Raw genomic sequence first — 17,585 nt, forward strand, 5'->3', positions numbered from 1 at the left:
CTGTCTCTCTCTCACACACACACAGAGTGTGTCTCTGCCATGCTGTCTCCTCTCCCTCCATTCATGTTGTCTTGTAGAGTGTGAGGCTACATTAACAACGTGTTAACCCTTGAGAGCTCAGCGGAGTGCTAGTTCATCATTTTAGCAGTAAGGCATCCCCCTGGGAAATATCCCACCCTCTGACTTCACCACCTCAACCAAGCTTCACAATCGTCATTGCTGTGTACAGTATTAAATTGTTTGTTTAAAACTTATGCTGTGTATATTTTATATATATATTAATTCTACACACACACACAGTCTTTTGTCAAAAAAAAATTTCCCTGGAACCTAACCCCGCCTCCCATTTACATTAATTCTTATGGGGAAATTGGATTTGCTTAAAGTAGCATTTTTCAGGAACATAACTACAACGTTAAGTGAGGAGTTACTGTAACTATAGATTTTAAATTTAAGTAAAGTTATCACCTCATGTCCCCTGCTCCGATAATCATGACTGACTACTGACTTGTTTCACCACTTTGCACAATTACTGCATTACTGCTTGTCACCCACAAGACTCATTAGAATTAATTTCTAGCTGAGGCAGAAATTTATTCCTTTGTAAAAATGTTTATTTCGTATATTTAAACAAGACCGATCAAAACCCTTACCATCTTGTGTGCTGTGAGAACCAGAAGCTCTCTTCAGATAAATGTCTGTTTATCTGCTCTTACTTTCTCCTAGTTTTGTTGGCTTATCTTATTGTTGAGTTAGACTTTGACACTGTTGTTCTCACACACTTTACCTGATCACTGCTAACTCTTCACTGACTATTCTGTTTGTCCTCATAGGGAGCTCCTGATGCAGTCTTCATTTTTTTCTTCTCCAAATGCCTAAATCCAGCTGTCATTGAATCTTTTGTAGCTAAAGAGGAAATTGCTGTTTGAATAGCAGGAGACTGAAACTATCACATCCAGTTACATAATCTTACAGTACAAGTGATTTTAAGAAAAGACCATCTGGCTCCCCCATGGCATGCCTTATTCAATGCTGCTTTCGATACCCTAGCAGAAGTAAAAGGGACTTTGATTTGCTGTCTTGGTTTCTAAGATCATAGAGGATAGAACTGAGTAAATGAGCAGTTGCCAAATAGATCCTCTCATTCAGGACTCTGTTTGGTCACATCTGCTCAGAGTGTGAGGCTAATTAGAAAGGTTTGTGAGAAGATGTAGGTTTAGTGACTTCTATATATTGATGACATTGATTTAAAACTCAGTCTCTCAGACCTGTATGATGTGGCTGAATGACTTACCTAGTGCCTGAAATAATTTCTCCAAACTGAGGGAGTGCCTGCCACTTGTTACTTAGGTTTATAGCCTGGTACGTAGGTGTGAAGGGCGAATGGGTGTCATGTTGGTTTCTCATATGCTCCTTGATCTTCAGTGAGCAGACCTGAGTGTGTTTTTCCTCTGCACTTTGCAAGAAGGCTGCAAGCCTTTCTTTCAGACCAGGATCCAAACACGATTAATTGTACCTTTTGTTACCTTGACTCAGTTACTGACACGCACTTTGTGGTGCTACATCTTAAGACCCCTCAGTCTTCAGCTTGTGTGCCCTTCCCCTTTTTCGGGTTCATTTGATTCATATGCTACTGGCATGGCATGGAGTAACAGATTGGTGGGTCTTAGGTGATACCATTCAATTCCAATCTATACTGCTGCCAAACTCGCCTTCCCTGTCCCTTCTAAGAGACCCTCATGATCCATTGCCTACGGTGGATTTTCTTGAGGAAGGGGGTATGGAAGAAATTCCAAGTCAGAACAAGGGAAAAAGATCTTTAACTCCTGACACTTCCATATATTGAAGGACAGCCTTTCTTCCATTGTATAGATCTAAGCAAGTTAAACAATGCCTCAGGACTTTCAAATCCCATATACTGTTTTTGGCTTCCATCACTAATCTTTCAATGCAAACTTGTTCAGGACTTTTGACTTAAGAGCAGCCTGCTTCCACATAGTGTTCAGATACTCATCAGACACTCATGCTTCTGTGTAGGAAATAAACTTTATCAGTACAAGGTGCTGCCTGTCAGCCACTGTGTCTTCACAGTGTGTGGCCATGGATTTTATGAAGTAGTTTGGGAACTTAGTGACAATTGATCTATTCAGATTTTGGTTTGCTGTCTTTGAAATGTGTAGATGCTTTTAATAAAGCTTAACACAATGTTCCTACTTCTTTCCCATAATACTCTATTGTTTGGTTCTCTAGAAACAAATCTTAGGTGCCTTTAAAATTTTGCCAGTACACTTTGCTTCAGCTGCATCCTTTAGTAACTTCTTACTGTGCAGTAACCTATACACAAATAGCATCACTTCTACATCACCATGGGAATTAATGAGTTTTGTCCAGGTTAAAACCTTTTTTAAGGAAAAGACCGACTCTTTAGATTTTGTTTTTTTAATGGTTGGACTAGTCACTCCAAAGTATTGACATGAACATATTTGAAAGGTTTTTTTAATGCTAAAATATTAGGCTCTGATTTCATTCTGATTATAACTTTAACTGTTAATAGGGGAGTGAGAACATCCATGGTTATTATGCATATTAGGGAACAATAAGAAAATTAGGACTGTCTAGAAACCTATGGGTGGAATGATTAGAAAGAGGGGGGTGGCTGATTAGAAAGAGGGGTGTGGCTAATAAGTAGAATCAACAGCAGATAGTCAAATTCAGAGCTTTGTCAGAAGATCTGCATTTGTCCAGACAGCTCAGCATCCATTGAGGTTTTTTGCAGATTCAGAATGGTTTGTTTGATCATAACAGTGTCTGTGCTAAAAAAGCAAGTAAGTTGATTTATGACCTTAGATACTAACTGGATACATTTAAGAGTGGTAGGCCTGACTTATTAGTGGACTGGAGGCTCAATTATTGTCTTTGTCTGCAGAAATGGCAAGATTTCCTTTTTGTGTGCTTCTTAGGTTTGAAGAATAATTGTGTAGTATATTTTATTTCAGTGGGTTTTTTGGGTTGGAAGAAATAGCAATACAATTATTCACACACAAAGCGAGAGGTCCATCCCCCAAGGAACTTACAATCTAAGTTGAACATCCCATACAATTCATTGCAAGGATGAAGCTAATAATAGTAAAAGACACTTTTAGATGCACTGTTTTTGTGTATAGCTTTATATATATATATTTTTTGTGTAACGAGTGGTAGTTCTTCCTACTTCAAAAAGTCAGTCTGTTTCCAAGCGCCTAAATTCTCTAATACTTCTGTTGTGTGCTTAATTAAGGAGGGAACAGTTGGCTTGGCTTGTACTTGTAGTTGTCTTGGCTTCTTGGCAAGTCACACTTCATGCTGTTGGGAGAATGGCAACTGTTATTTGTAAGATTGCTACACTGATACTTTATGGCACTATATAAATAAATGGTTCTTTATGGGCAAGGTGTGATCTCTCCCCCAGAGGGTTTACAGTCCAAGGTACAAGAGAGTTAAGTTGCTCTCTTAGACAAGAGCTGTTCCTGTCTTCCGGGATGTTGGAGTTGTCCAGGTACCAGTTTGAGTGCTTCCTGTTTTTAGGGTTTGTTGGTAGTATAGCGAGGAAGTGTGATAAACATCTTACTGGAATGATTGAAGTTGTTGTCTTCTGATCATTTTACTCTTGAAGACTCCAGGCTTAATTAAATATTGTGGGATAGGATATTATGGCTTTCTAATTATGAAGTTTTTTGAATGACGAGGAAGAGATGTATGTTTCATTGTGTTTTGGTGGAGATTATTTTTGCATCTTTGGTTCCTGCTAGATGAAAGTACTGATCAAAACTAGTTTTCTGATAGCAAGGTGGAGAGAGTGCTCATAGCAAACACTATTACCAATAAACACACATCTGCTTTAAATAAAGTAATGAGTGACCAGGAAACTTGGTGGAATCTGATGCTCCATCTTTATCTCATCTCTTTCTGAGATGTAGGGGGAGTCTTTTAATTTGCTTATTCAGTGGCCTAAGACTGAAACTGATAACTCATTTCACAATGAGAACAGGAGTACTTGTGGCACCTTGGAGACTAACAAATTTATTTGAGCATAAGCTTTCGTGGGCTAAAACCCACTTCATCGGATGCATGCAGTGGAAAATACATTAGGAAGAGAGAGATATATACACACACGCACGGAGAACGTGAAGCAATGGTTGTTATCATACACACTATATCGAGAGTGATCAGTTAAGGTGAGCTATTACCAGCAGGAGAGAAGAAAAAAAACTTTTGTAGTGATAATCAAGATGGGCCATTTCCAGTAGTTGACAAGAACGTGTGAGGAACAGTAGGGGGAAAAAATAAATATGGGGAAATAGTTTTACTTTGTCTAATGACACATCCACTCCCAGTCTTTATTCAAGCCTAATTTAATGGTGTCCAGTTTGCAAATTAATTCCAATTCAGCAGTCTCTTGTTGGAGTCTGTTTTTGAAGTTTTTTTGTTGTAATATTGCTGCTGAATTGGAATTAATTTGCAAACTGGACACCATTAAATTAGGCTTGAATAAAGGCTGGCAGTGGATGTGTCATTACACTAAGTAAAACTATTTCCCCATGTTTATACTTGCATATAGTATACAGTTGATTTAATACATTTTAAAGGTGACCTGGAATGCTTCCAAAAAGTCTAGAGGTCACCATTCAGTAACAAACTGCCTGCAAATAAGTACATTATTAAAATGGGAGTTAATTTTTTTCCCTTTTCACTCTTTGTGGAAGACAAGAGTTCAGAAGTTTAAGAAAATTAACATAATCCACTCCTGAAAAAGAATACCACTCTGTTTACAAGTCAGCATGTCATCAGCAGTTGCATGAGAGAAACAGTACTGAACTTGGATCTTGAAAGGTAATGCTTGAGTACTTGAACATTTACTCAAAAACCACTAGCTGGAGGAAGGTACAAAAGTCAAGTCAAGCATTACAAAAGGAGAGAAAGATGGGGATATAGCCCCCAATCTGCCAGCAGCATCAGGAATGTGGTAAGGAGCCTAATGCTCACTTCAGTTGTTGAGTGCTATACTTCCCACCTTCCCTCAGCTTTCTGCAAAGATGGATTGTTAATGCTGTGCCAGTATAACCTTTCAAGTTGCTGGTTATACTGGCATAGCAGAGCGGGGAACCACTTCTGGCTTTCTCTCACATGTTGTATGGTTTTTCTTTGCTCCCTCCTCATTTCTCCTTCCCCATCCCTAAAATCTCCTGTGTACCTCTGCTACTTCCCAAGTAAAGTGAAACTGACAAGTAGCTGGTTAGTATTATTGCTGGACATGCAGTAGTGAAGCTGACCAGATATTTATCATTGATTGCTGCAGATGTAATACAAAAGAATACAAGGCTTTCCATTTTATGTAGCTTTGACTTGTTAATAAAGTGGCATGATGGAATGAAAGTATTAAATCTTTTCTCAAAACACGGTGACTTAAATGCATAAATCAGAATAAAACATATTTTTAACCACTCATGACTCAAGCACTCTACATGTGGGTTTGTAGTTAATTCTTTCTAGGCCCAACTAGCCGTATGGTAGTTAACTATTCATAATTATTGTGTTTAAGGACTTTTGTTCATTTGTTGAAATGAAAAATATCTAACTCTCATCTACCAGTTACTTTGACTGCACAATAAAAAATGCACTTATGACTAATTGACATTTGATTCCCCTTTCCACTCAAAGTAACATAAATATTTGTTCCATTTGTGCACATCTCAGCCTTGTGAGAACACTTCATTCTTGCATATTTATGGGGCCTGAATTTTAGCTCTTAAATAGGATTGAAAATGGGATTTGCCATGTGCAAATACAATTATATGCACCTATTCCTGGCTTGAAAACCGGATCCACGTGGTTAGATGAATTGATGAATTAGTCATCAATATATTGAAGTTTGGAGAAAAGGCTAGAGGTAAACTATTTTAGTCCTGTGAAGACTGTTAAAAGCACAATAAAAAAATAGTCAAGGTTAGCATTTTCCCGAGTGATAACTTAAACACTTTTGAGTCTTAGTTTTGTGAGTCCATCCCAATATCTGACCATTACTGGAGACATTTATCTGTGGAGTGCATATATTAAGAGTATTGGAATTATTATGATAGAGCTTGAAAAAACTTTAGACAGCTACTGGCTGGGGTACTATATTTAGTGACCAGAGGTAGCTACAAGAGGTGAGGTTTTAATTGCTTTTACAGAGAAGTCCAGGGCAAAACCCTGTTGAGAGGGCTACCCTCATTGCTACTTCTAGTTATTAAGATGGAGGGTACTTGTGTTCTACCAAGGTACAATTTATGCACCCTGTATGCAGTCTTTGGTAAATTTATACAGTTGCAGATAAAAAAGATAAAGGAGTTTATCTTTAATGCTTTTTGTAAGTTACTATGCTTCCAATTTCTGGGAGTGTTACCTGTGAAGGGCCACTGATGCTTCGTACCCTCATGCCAAATATTTGTTTAAATGCCTAAGAGGAGCAGGCATAGATTTCTCCTTTTCTCTCCCCCCTTCCCCCAAATATTTGTCCTATGTGATGCTCTTTTAATTGTCTAATTCAAAGAGCAGATGGTGTTGGACCCCTCCTTTCTGAACTCCACAAATGTACCATTGCCTCTCTAAATAACATGAAGAATGGATGTGCTTAATTTTCCTGAGGTAGACTTCTCATATGTTTCAATGTTTTTTTTTAGTACCAAGATAAAGAAGAAGTCGTTCTTTGGATGAATACAGTAGGACCTTATCACAATCGCCAAGAGACATACAAATACTTCTCTCTTCCCTTTTGCGTGGGATCAAAAAAAAGCATCAGTCATTATCATGAAACACTAGGAGAAGCACTTCAAGGAGTTGAATTGGAATTTAGTGGTCTGGACATTAAATTTAAAGGTAAGCATTCTAAGATATATTAAAAAATCCCCTACATTGAATCTCTGAATTAAAAACTCCTGGGTAAGAAACACCTTCAGTTCCCTTGACTAGTAGATTTCTTATTGCTGATCACAATTCTGTATGAAAACAGAGGCCTTTATTACAAATGGTCTCTTAAACACTGAATTTCTTTCTCTCTCATTCATCTTTAAAGATATTTCCTTGCAGCAGCTAATAAACTTTTGTGGTAACTGATTATGGCCATTCAAATGTTGAATGTGGACAGGATTGAAGAAAATCAAAGAATGCTCAGTATGAAAGTAGAGTATATTGCTTTTATTTTTGAAGGTTAAAAAGTTTTCAAAATATAATAGTGCAGCTCTTAATTTATGTAGAGAGTACATGTAAAATGACTGCCCGATACCACATATTGGCACAGGTAGATATCAGAGGGGCTTCTCTTTGCTTTTCTGTATTATTGAAAACAGGACAACTCAGACATATGAGATATTTAGCCATATATCCTCTTTAGAAAAACTTAGTGTAGAATATAAACAATGTTTTGAGGTTGATTTTGAAGGAAAACTTGTTTTGTAGAACAGAGCATATTCTGTGGCTTTAATCTTACTCTTTAAACTTGTGTGTGTTCTGGTAATACTGTTCCTACTGGTGTGTAAAATTGGAATTATGGTGTTGCTGTTTTTACTGTTGGGGTAGACATGAGCTGTGGACCTCTTCCAAATGCTCTTCAGCATAATAAAGGAAGAACTTGTAAGTGAGAACGTGGGTACTACTGTGACTAGATTTTTTTCAAGTATGCTGAGCACATGCAGCTCCTGGGGTGGTGCAGCACTTTTGAAAGTCTTGCCCAAAATTAATGTTGTTGACTATTCTATCCATCTTGTTTAATCTTCCAGTTGTAAAAGCTTCACTATTGATTTTTTTTTTGCCCAGTATTTTTATAAAAATAAAAGTTGATAAAACACAAAATTGAAAAACCAAAAAAGTGAGAGGTCTACTTTCTATAACAATTCAGACTGAAAGCACTGTTACCATTAATTTTCCTTATATAGGCAATGTTTGAACCTTTATTGCATATAAAGTTAAAAATAAATTGGAATTGGGTTTAGGGGAGGGAAATGACATGAAGTTCCACAGTTAAGATTGATCACTTTCCAGTTAAATGAATAGAAAGAAATAATGGGACTACTACATTTAAAATAATGATCAACAGGATAATTAATGTCTTACTGCCTCTTCTGAATGATATTGTATGAACTCCTAGCTTCTACAGTGAATCTCTAAAACTAAATGTGAAATTGCACAATACATGGGTTACATGTAACCTGTGTTGAAGACTGTTAAAGTGAGCTACAAAACTGACTTAACTTGTTTCAGAGTAACAGCCGTGTTAGTCTGTATTCGCAAAAAGAAAAGGAGTACTTGTGGCACCTTAGAGACTAACCAATCGCTTTGGATAGGCTATTACCAGCAGGAGATTTCCACGGTATGCATCCGATGAAGTGAGCTGTAGCGCACGAAAGCTCATGCTCAAATAAATGGGTTAGTCTCTAAGGTGCCACAAGTACTCCTTTTCTTTTTGACTTAACTTGGTAGAAGTTCCACTTTGAAAAGGTTTTTTGTAGTCTTTTGTAAAACTGATCATTGCTGATGGTAAAATCTTTATCTACAGAGACACAAAGCACAATGAAGTTACTTAAGAAAAATAATAGAAAACGTGTACTATTAATTAACAGTAGATCATTGGTCTTTTAAAGTCCTTTCAATATCAGGAATTTTTTTTTTTTTTTTTTTTTGGAAAATCATTTGCTGAGGCAGGTCAGTTTTTTAGCATAGCCACTCTTAACTTGTCTGGTAAATCTTCATAACTTATGAAGAGTTTACAGAGCAGCTTGGTCTGATAAGCTAAGCAATGCAGATGAGCATGCATGGTTTAAGTTTCAAAGCATTTTATTGACGAGTGAGAAACTGCTATGAGTCTGCTTGAAAAATGTCCTCAATTTCTCTCTAGAGGACTAAGCATACCAGCAAAAAGCAGATATAGATGGGAATATGGAGGGTGCACGTGAGGTCCAGAGGCAGCATACTGCTGAGGAGGCTAGCCCCACAAGTGCTGGGAGGGGAGAAGTTACAAGGATTTCTGTTGGGTCATTATCATTGGGCCATGCTGTGATGGCTCCATTTTCATACTGGATTTCTTGCTTTCATATGGCTGGAAAATAGAGGCTCTCTTCTGCTTCCTTTGGCTGTTGGAAAGGAGGAGTTTTCTTGTGCACTCTCCTGAGGGTCAGGTAGGGAAAGGATTCTACTATTCAAACTTTCCACCACAGCATCATGGCTGGGAATGGTCTCTACTGCTCTCTCCAGTTCTTCTGCAGTTGCTTAGAACTTTCCCAAGAAGAAGCCTGAGACTCAGAGGAGTGTTCACACTTTCACTTGCTACTCTTCATAATACTGTACCAGTGTCAAGGTTCCTCCCCCACTCTGAACTCTAGGGTACAGATGTGGGGACCTGCATGAAAAACCTCCTAAGCTTATCCTTACCAGCTTAGGTCAAAACTTCCCCAAGGTACAAAATATTCCACCCGTTGTCCTTGGACTGGCCGCTACCACCACCAAACTAATACTGGTTACTGGGGAAGAGCGGTTTGGACGCGTCCTTCCCCCCAAAATACTTCCCAAAACCTTGCACCCCACTTCCTGGACAAGGTTTGGTAAAAAGCCTCACCAATTTGCCTAGGTGACTACAGACCCAGACCCTTGGATCTTAAGAACAATGAACAATCCTCCCAACACTTGCACCCCCCCCTTTCCTGGGAAATGTTGGATAAAAAGCCTCACCAATTTGCATAGGTGACCACAGACCCAAACCCTTGGATCTGAGAACAATGAAAAAGCATTCAGTTTTTTACAAGACGACTTTTAATAAAAATAGAAGTAAATAGAAATAAAGAAATCCCCCCTGTAAAATCAGGATGGTAGATATCTTACAGGGTAATTAGATTCAAAAACATAGAGAACCCCTCTAGGCAAAACCTTAAGTTACAAAAAAGATACATAGACAGAAATAGTTATTCTATTCAGCACAATTCTTTTCTCAGCCATTTAAAGAAATCATAATCTAACACATACCTAGCTAGATTACTTACTAAAAGTTCTAAGACTCCATTCCTGTTCTGTCCCTGGCCAAGACGACTACAGACAGACACAGACCCTTTGTTTCTCTCCCTCCTCCCAGCTTTTGAAAGTATCTTGTCTCCTCATTGGTCATTTTGGTCAGGTGCCAGCGAGGTTACCTTTAGCTTCTTAACCCTTTACAGGTGAGAGGAGCTTTCCCCTGGCCAGGAGGGATTTCAAAGGGCTTTACCCTTCCCTTTATATTTATGACAACCAGCAAAACTGACTGTTCACTCAGCATAGTCTTGTCACGTGTCAGCAGCCACAGACGCACTTGGAAAGATAACACTGTATTGGTTTAGGTTCACTTGGTGTTTGAAGATTATGATTAGCCCACGAGGGCTAGAAACTCCAGTATTAAAACATTAAGAATTTGAAAGTGAAACTGACTTTATAGTTATTTTTGTTCGCCAAGCTGAAAATGCAATACGTCAATAAAGCAAAAAGTGGACTTACACTATTAAGATTGAAATATTAAGGTGCCAGTGGTTATTTGCAATTTTAGTTGAGTGTCTCTTTAAGAAGAGATAAAATGCAAGATGGAGTACAGTGTCCCAAAATCTTGACTATTGCCAAAATCTAACTGAAGCTCCCAAGGCTATGTAAAAGCCTTTACGTAAACTGATCTATTTCCTTGGAGTTTCTAGCAGAAGCAGTGAATCCCCAAAATGTAGCTTAACTTACCGTCTGCTTCACTACTTGACTGCTCATTTCTGCACTTGTGAATTTATAAATTAGCTGCCATTGTTTGATGGCAGTCACTGGCACAGGTAGTAAGGGTCACTTAACATAGGGAACACACCATCAGGGCCTCGTTCACCTTCACATCTACCAATGTGATATATGCCATCATGTGCCAGTAATGCCCCTCTGCCATGTACATTGACCATACTGGACAGTCTCTATGCAAAAGAATAAATGGACACAAATCAGACGTCAAGAATTATAACGCTCAAAAACCAGTCAGAGAACACTTCAACCTCCCTGGACACTCAATTACAGACCTAAAAGTGGCAATTCTTCAACAACAAAAACTTCAAAACCAGACTCCAATGAGAAACTGCAGAACTGGAATTAATTTGCAAACTGGACACCATCAAATTAGGCCTGAATAAAGACTGGGAGTGGATGTGTCATTACGCAAACTAAAAACTATTTCCCCATGCTGATTTCCCCCCCCCCTACTGTTACTCAACCTTCTTGTCAACTGTTTGAAATGGGCCATCCTGATTACCACTATAAAAGTGATTTTTCCTCCTGCTGATAATAGCCCACTGTAATTGATTTGTCTTGTTAGAGTTGGTAAGGCAACCCCCATCTTTTCATGTTTTCTCTCTGTGTGTGTGTGTGTGTGTGTGTGTGTGTATCTCCTACTATATTTTCTACTCCATGCATCTGATGAAGTGGGTTTTAGCCCAAATAAATTTGTTAGCCTCTAAGGTGCCACAAGTACTCCTCATTCTTTTAACATAGTCAGACTTAACCTAGGGAGTGGAAACCACTACCATTTCCTCTGTCAGGTAAGGTAGCTCTTACTTCCCTGGCTGATAAAAGGGGAAAAAGACAGATTAGGCTTTTCCTTTTCAGTGGGTTAAACGCTAGTTATTTTCTAAGCCACTTTGGTAGGAAACACTTGTGGAAATGGGTGGATAAAAGTAGTCGTTTTCAAACCTTTTTTTCTGGTGATCCAGTTGAAGAAAATTGTTGATGTCCACGACCCAACGGAGCTGGGGATGAGGGGGTTGGTGTGTGGGAAGGGCTCAGGGCTGGGGCAGAGGATTGGGGTTCAGGGTGGGGCTGGGAATGAGGGGTTCAGAGTGTGAGGGGGGCTCTGGGCTGGGCTGGAGGTGCATGCTCTGTGGTGGGGATGAGGGATTTGGGGTGCAGGAGGGGGGTTCCGGGTTTGGGGGGGGGCTCAGAGCTGGGGCAGGAGTTTGGGGTGTGGGAAGGAGTCAGGACTCTGGGCAGGGGATGCAGGCTCTGGAGTGAGGCCGGGGATGAAAGGTTTGGGGTTCAGGGTAGGGCAGGGGATCAGGGTGCGGGCTTACTTCGGGCAACTCCCAGTTAGCAGCGGTGTTGAGGCAGGCTTTCTGCCTGTCCCTGTGCCATGGACTGCATTGCTCCCCAGAAGTGGCAAGCAGCAGGTCTGGCTCCTAGGCGGAGAGGTGCAAGTGACTCCATGCTGCTCTCACCTGCAGGCACTGCTCCTCCCCTCCTCTCCCCCCAGCTCCCACTGGCCGAGAACTACCAATGGGAGTGTGGAGCTCTGTGTTGTGTCATCTTCCTTCCTTCCTTCCTTCCTCCCCCCACCACCACCTAGGAGCTGGACCTGCTGCTGGCTGCTTCCGGGGCGCAGCGCAGTGTCAGCACAGGCGGGGACTAGCCTGCCTCAGGCTGGCAGCACCGCCGACGGGACTTTTAGCGGCCCGGTCGGTGGTGCTGACCAGAGCTGCCGTGACCCAGTGCCTTACATTCCGCGACCCAGTACTAAATCGAAAGCTGCTGGATAAAAGGATGGTCTATCCTTTAGGTAAGACTTGGAAAGATGATTGTTGTGACTTGGGGGTGGAGGGGGAACGTAGTTAGTTACAACTCATTCTCTGCACATGCCAAAAAGAGTTCCTAGAGTAAGAGAATTCTGATAAACCTTGCAAAGGACACAGAGGTCAAAGAAACAGCGGTCCCCCCGGCACTTTCAGGAGCCCCACTCTCTAGGATCACTAAACCAAATAAGATGATGACATGAAATCTTATTCTTTGCTATGTAAGCTCTTTTCCTCTGCCCCTCCATAATACTAAAGAAGGGACACGTGCTTAAAAGAAATAATGTTCTGACTTTAGCTAGATAATCTGAAACATTCCTAATATTTCCCTTTAAAATTGCTAAAACAGATGTACTGGGATCTTGCATTCATTATTATGAACTTCATGTGACTTAGACTTGAAAAATCTATTTAAGGCTGGTCAGTGGAAAGCTGTCTTTGAGTGTGGAGATCTATACCATCAACTTCTGTGGAAATGAAGTTTTGCTTAACAGGCAGAATGTTTTAAGATGGTGAAAACCTACCATACCGAAGGCAGACCTAGGGAGTTTTGTCTTCCTGAATCTGCAGACAGAACTCCAGTGTTGCTGCTGCTGCTTATAAATCCTTAAGCTGCTGCAAAATGAAGTTAATTAGTCATAATTGCTGCTATTTATAACCCTAAAGGCAATAGTGAGGGTGTCAAAAATCATGTTATTTTTATGCTACTGCTTGAGAGAGCTCTGAGCAGCAGCAGAGGGCATACAGAAAAGTTTGGGACTATTGTAGAATAGAGGAATCCTCTTTTTCAGAGCAACCAAGAGTTTTTAGAATCAATAGGGTAGTGAAAATTCTCACCCCTTGCAGTACCTAGAAGGCTTTAGAAGGGAGGAAGTTGGCAAAGCTCTTTCTTCCTTCTGTCAACTAAGGGGTGTGTGTGATGCTTAATTCAGATATCTAGCAGGCAGAACCGAATACAAAAGATGGACCATTCTTCAACACGACCCAGTCCCCCAAACCTATTCCACTATCTTGGTTAAAGTTGCAATAGCCTTCCCTCTTCCAGCAGTTGGGGATAATGGGTTGAGGTTCTGGGTAGCCAAATGTCTCCAAAATAAGACTCTCTATTTCCTAATCTTACAAAGTGAAAAACAATGAGGGGCATTGTGTCAGGGCAGGGGTAAACCCCTTTAAGGCCCTGCCATAATGCTGGCTGCAGCCTGCTCTTTGGCCAGGAGTAGAGAGACTGGTATACAGCAGGGAGCCTAGCTGCAAGCCCTAATGAGGGCTGGCTCAGAGTAACATGCTGAGAGGGCTATAAAAGCCCTGGGCAAACCTCAGTGGGGGTGCTAGCCTGGGAGGAGACAGGAGGGTGGTATCACGGTCTCCTTACCAAAGAAGGAAGCCTCAAAAGCCAGGAGACCCTGGGGAGGGTCTGGGGGGCACTAGCTGTTGGGGGATCTGGGAACTGCATGAACACTGTAAATAAAGACACTTGGGTGATCCAGCAAAAGAAGGTGTGGAAGATTCTTTATTATACAGTACCAGCCTAAACACAGGGTGCAGGCTCAAGAGGGAGGAAGCCTGTGGAGACCTGGTGACAGGCATAAATGGCAAAATGTAATTAGATTTTATAACTTTCAGTTTTAACAATTTAAAGCATTGTTGCTAACACAAGGAAAGACACTTGTGTTAACATGATTTTTAAATTGACCCTATCCTTTAGACGAATCTGCTGATACCAGTCAATGATACTGGCAACCACCCTAGAAAACAATCCTTTTGTTACTAATTTACTATATTTACAGATCATGGATTTTACTAAATATGAATGAAAACAATATTTTATCTGACTAATTTTCTGCGTCATCCCCGTTAGCAAGAGCACACCATAGATATGGGAACAGCTTGGAAAAGAAGTCAGTTTGTGTGACTTGGTGGTTACCAGTACAGGTGGGGATTTTCTTCTTTCTCTATCTCAGGCAGGCACATGAGAATATTTGTGCCCTTTCATTGTGTATTCTACTTTCCCTTTTTTCCCCCACGCTGTTTCTTGACTTCCAGAAGATTAGCCATACACCAAGTCAGTTACTGATGCTCTTCTCTGTCATCTCAGGTTTTTTGGTCGGTGAGGATGGCTCTTTTATTTTCATGACTATGGGAACAGCAGTGGGTTGTTTTGTGGTCTATCAGACTGTTGCTTCCATCATAAATGTTTCTGTGTAGTATGAGAACAGAAACTTTTCCTGTTGGAATGGAAGTAGTGGCTTCAGTAACCTTAGAATTTTTTTTTTAATAGTGGGGAAAACAGCTTTGCCAAGGGAAGGAAATGGGCTCTTTCAACCACCCAGTATTTCAGCCTGCCGAGATTAGGAGTTCTTTCCCATAGAGACATAAAAAGGGCTATAAAGCCTGACTCCCACCATCATTGCCAGTGTTAATCAGGCTGGTTTAGACCTGGGTCATTGTGTCCCTATGTAGGGAAGTCCCTTCCAGTCTTGAGTCTAGTCCCCTGCTTTCGCAGGCAACCCTGTCACAGAATTTTGTTTATAAACTTTCCAAGCTCCATCTTAAAACTTGCGTGGTTTGCCCCCACTACTCCTATTGGAAAGCTGTTCCAGAACCTCTTTGATGGTTAGAAACCTTCTAATTTCTAAATGTATTCATGGCCAGTTTATGCTGATTTGTTCTTGTGCCAACATTCTTTGCATGTCATACTCTTCCCATCCTCAAGAAAGCTGGATATGCAGGTTGAACAATCCATTCGTTTCTGTCCTCTGTCCTGTTTAGAGATCTCTTTATAGTCAAAAATCTTATTTGATCATTGCAGAACCTTCTCTTTCCCTATTATATCTCTGAAGAAATGGGCTCAGAATCAGGATCTGGTGCCTTCACATAAGTCTTTCTCAGAGGTCTCTGAATACCTTCTCGGACATTTCTGTAAATGCTTTAGTATTGGAGGAAGAGACTTGCTGCAGTGTCCTTCCCTCTCCTCCTTTTAATGGAGAAGAATCAGGAAAAGGTATTTCCCAGATGTGTCAGGGGTGCAACAACTTGTGGACGGGGATTGTAAGTCTCCAAATGTACAGATTTATTTTCTGAATAAATGTGAAAAATGTATGAGTGAAGAAAACTCACTAGGCTAGCTCCCTCTAATACAGATTCAGCAGTGTTGTGACAGCCTATCTGAGATCCTTTACACTGGAAAATAGGGCTTTTCAGAATATGCTTTGAGCTAGGAACAGCTCACATTCAATAACTGTTCATCCAGTTTCTTCACTCTGTTTCTAGACCAGTTTCTTCACTCTGTGTTTTTCCGATCTCTCTGTTCATCATGGGATGGGGTTTTTCATCCTAATTAAAATGGCTGCCTTTCTAAAGGTGTGTGCAGGTGCTGATACTGTGGAGATGAGCCTTGCATAAATGGCTAGATTTTTCTGAACTTCACCCTCTCAGGTGTCTTTAACACTAAAACTCTTCCTACTAATACCACAATTGCAGATATTTAAGTCCTTGACTTATCCACCCCATTCTGTATGATATTCAGCTCCTCTGAATCCCATTTTCAGAACTGTCCCTTTGGTTCTGTTTTGAAAAGACCAAACATCCCCAAGCTAATGAGAAGTCAGAAAGGAAATAATGTGCTTTCTCTCTACTTTGAGATTGCTTTGGCTTAGGGTGGAGGGCAGAAGAGTTGTCCAGTTCAGGACAGTGTGGTTTTATATCATTAGACTTTTGGAGCCTGGTCATTAATGAGCAAGGGAGAGGGTGTGTATTTAAAGCTAGATAGCTATTCTGGAATAACTTCCTGTGCAGGCAAGCCCTGAGGCAGACATTGCTATACTAGTTCCTGTTAATTAACATTTTAAAGTGTTTCTTCACAACCACAAGGTAGTGCTTAGGTTCTGAAATACAACTAAATAACAGAGTCAAGAAGGACAATTATATGCATCAATTTACATGGCTATACTTTAGTAATCTTGCTTATGCATTGTCTGAGTTAATCACTGTATTCAGATGTTTATCATTTGATTAAAAACAAAACTAGTATCTGTGTGTGTACAAATATTGTAATGGACTTGCAGATTCCTGGCATTTACCTTTTCACACATTTAAAGGTTTGTCTTATAGCAGACAAAGGCCAGGGAGTTCAGAGTTATATTTGAATCTGATGGTGTTGCTGAGCTATGGATATTGGTTAAACCCACTTATGCCTATGCTGAGTTTGAGCCTATATTTTTCTGGGGCATATTCATATTCATATTTTCTGGTTGGCAGGATTTCACCATAACCCTTTTTAAAGTCAGCTTGGCATAAATTAGAAAAAGCAGTTAGTCCCTACGCTTTGGATTTGTTACTAAGGGGGGAATTACATTTTTTCCAAAATAAAACATCATTGGACTTGCTGTGTTGTTGCCATTCTTTGACCATTTTATACTTAACAAGAATCATAATGTTCTACTAATAGATGCTTTTGTTGTGATCTCTGAGCAATTGTTAAACACACACGGGTCAAATTTGGCCTAAAATTACCCTTCAGAAAGGTAAGGACCAACAGAAATGTTTCTGTGAATTAAAAATGAGAACTGAATGGGATCCATTTAAAAAAACAAACAGAACTTTGTGTGTGCCATTTCAGCATCACATTGTGCCAGGCATGAGAACCTGATAGTTAAATGGCCTAAAACTGATCTCAAAGTGGTCTGTCACCCAGAGCTCTTGGTAGCCATTTGCAGAGTGCTGACTGGTTGAATGGCATTGAAGTTGTTGTTTCCAACTACCAGTTAATTTTAGCTGCGCTAAAATAATGTTAACTTCCTAACACCTTCTTTATGTAAGCAAGAACTCTTTACCATGGGGGGATGATGATGATGATTGATATTTATATTGCAGTAGCATCTAGAGGATGCAGGACAAGGTCTCATTGTGCTAGGCATAGTGCAGACAGTGACAGTTCCTGCCCCAAAGAGCTTAGAACCTCAGGTTGGA

At 40.2% G+C, this 17,585-nt stretch overlaps 1 protein-coding gene across 4 annotated transcripts in view; it reads left to right on the plus strand.

The window, feature by feature from the left end:
- TM9SF3 (transmembrane 9 superfamily member 3) overlaps positions 1 to 17,585 on the plus strand; it is a 93,726-nt gene that overhangs the window by 8,960 nt on the left and 67,181 nt on the right. For 3 of the 4 annotated variants that reach the window (XR_012159928.1, XM_073352979.1, XM_073352980.1), the window contains exon 2: positions 6,699 to 6,894. Coding sequence is in view for 3 of the 4 variants with exons in the window: in XM_073352979.1 (XP_073209080.1) it covers positions 6,699 to 6,894 (196 nt within the window). In the remaining variant the exon portion in view is untranslated. Of the gene's footprint in view, positions 1 to 4,586; positions 4,870 to 6,698; positions 6,895 to 17,585 lie in introns of those variants that run through there. The other variant, XM_073352981.1, reaches the window with a different exon arrangement.

Source organism: Lepidochelys kempii, chromosome 7 (assembly GCF_965140265.1).
Source record: "Lepidochelys kempii isolate rLepKem1 chromosome 7, rLepKem1.hap2, whole genome shotgun sequence".
NCBI lineage: Eukaryota > Metazoa > Chordata > Testudines > Cheloniidae > Lepidochelys > Lepidochelys kempii.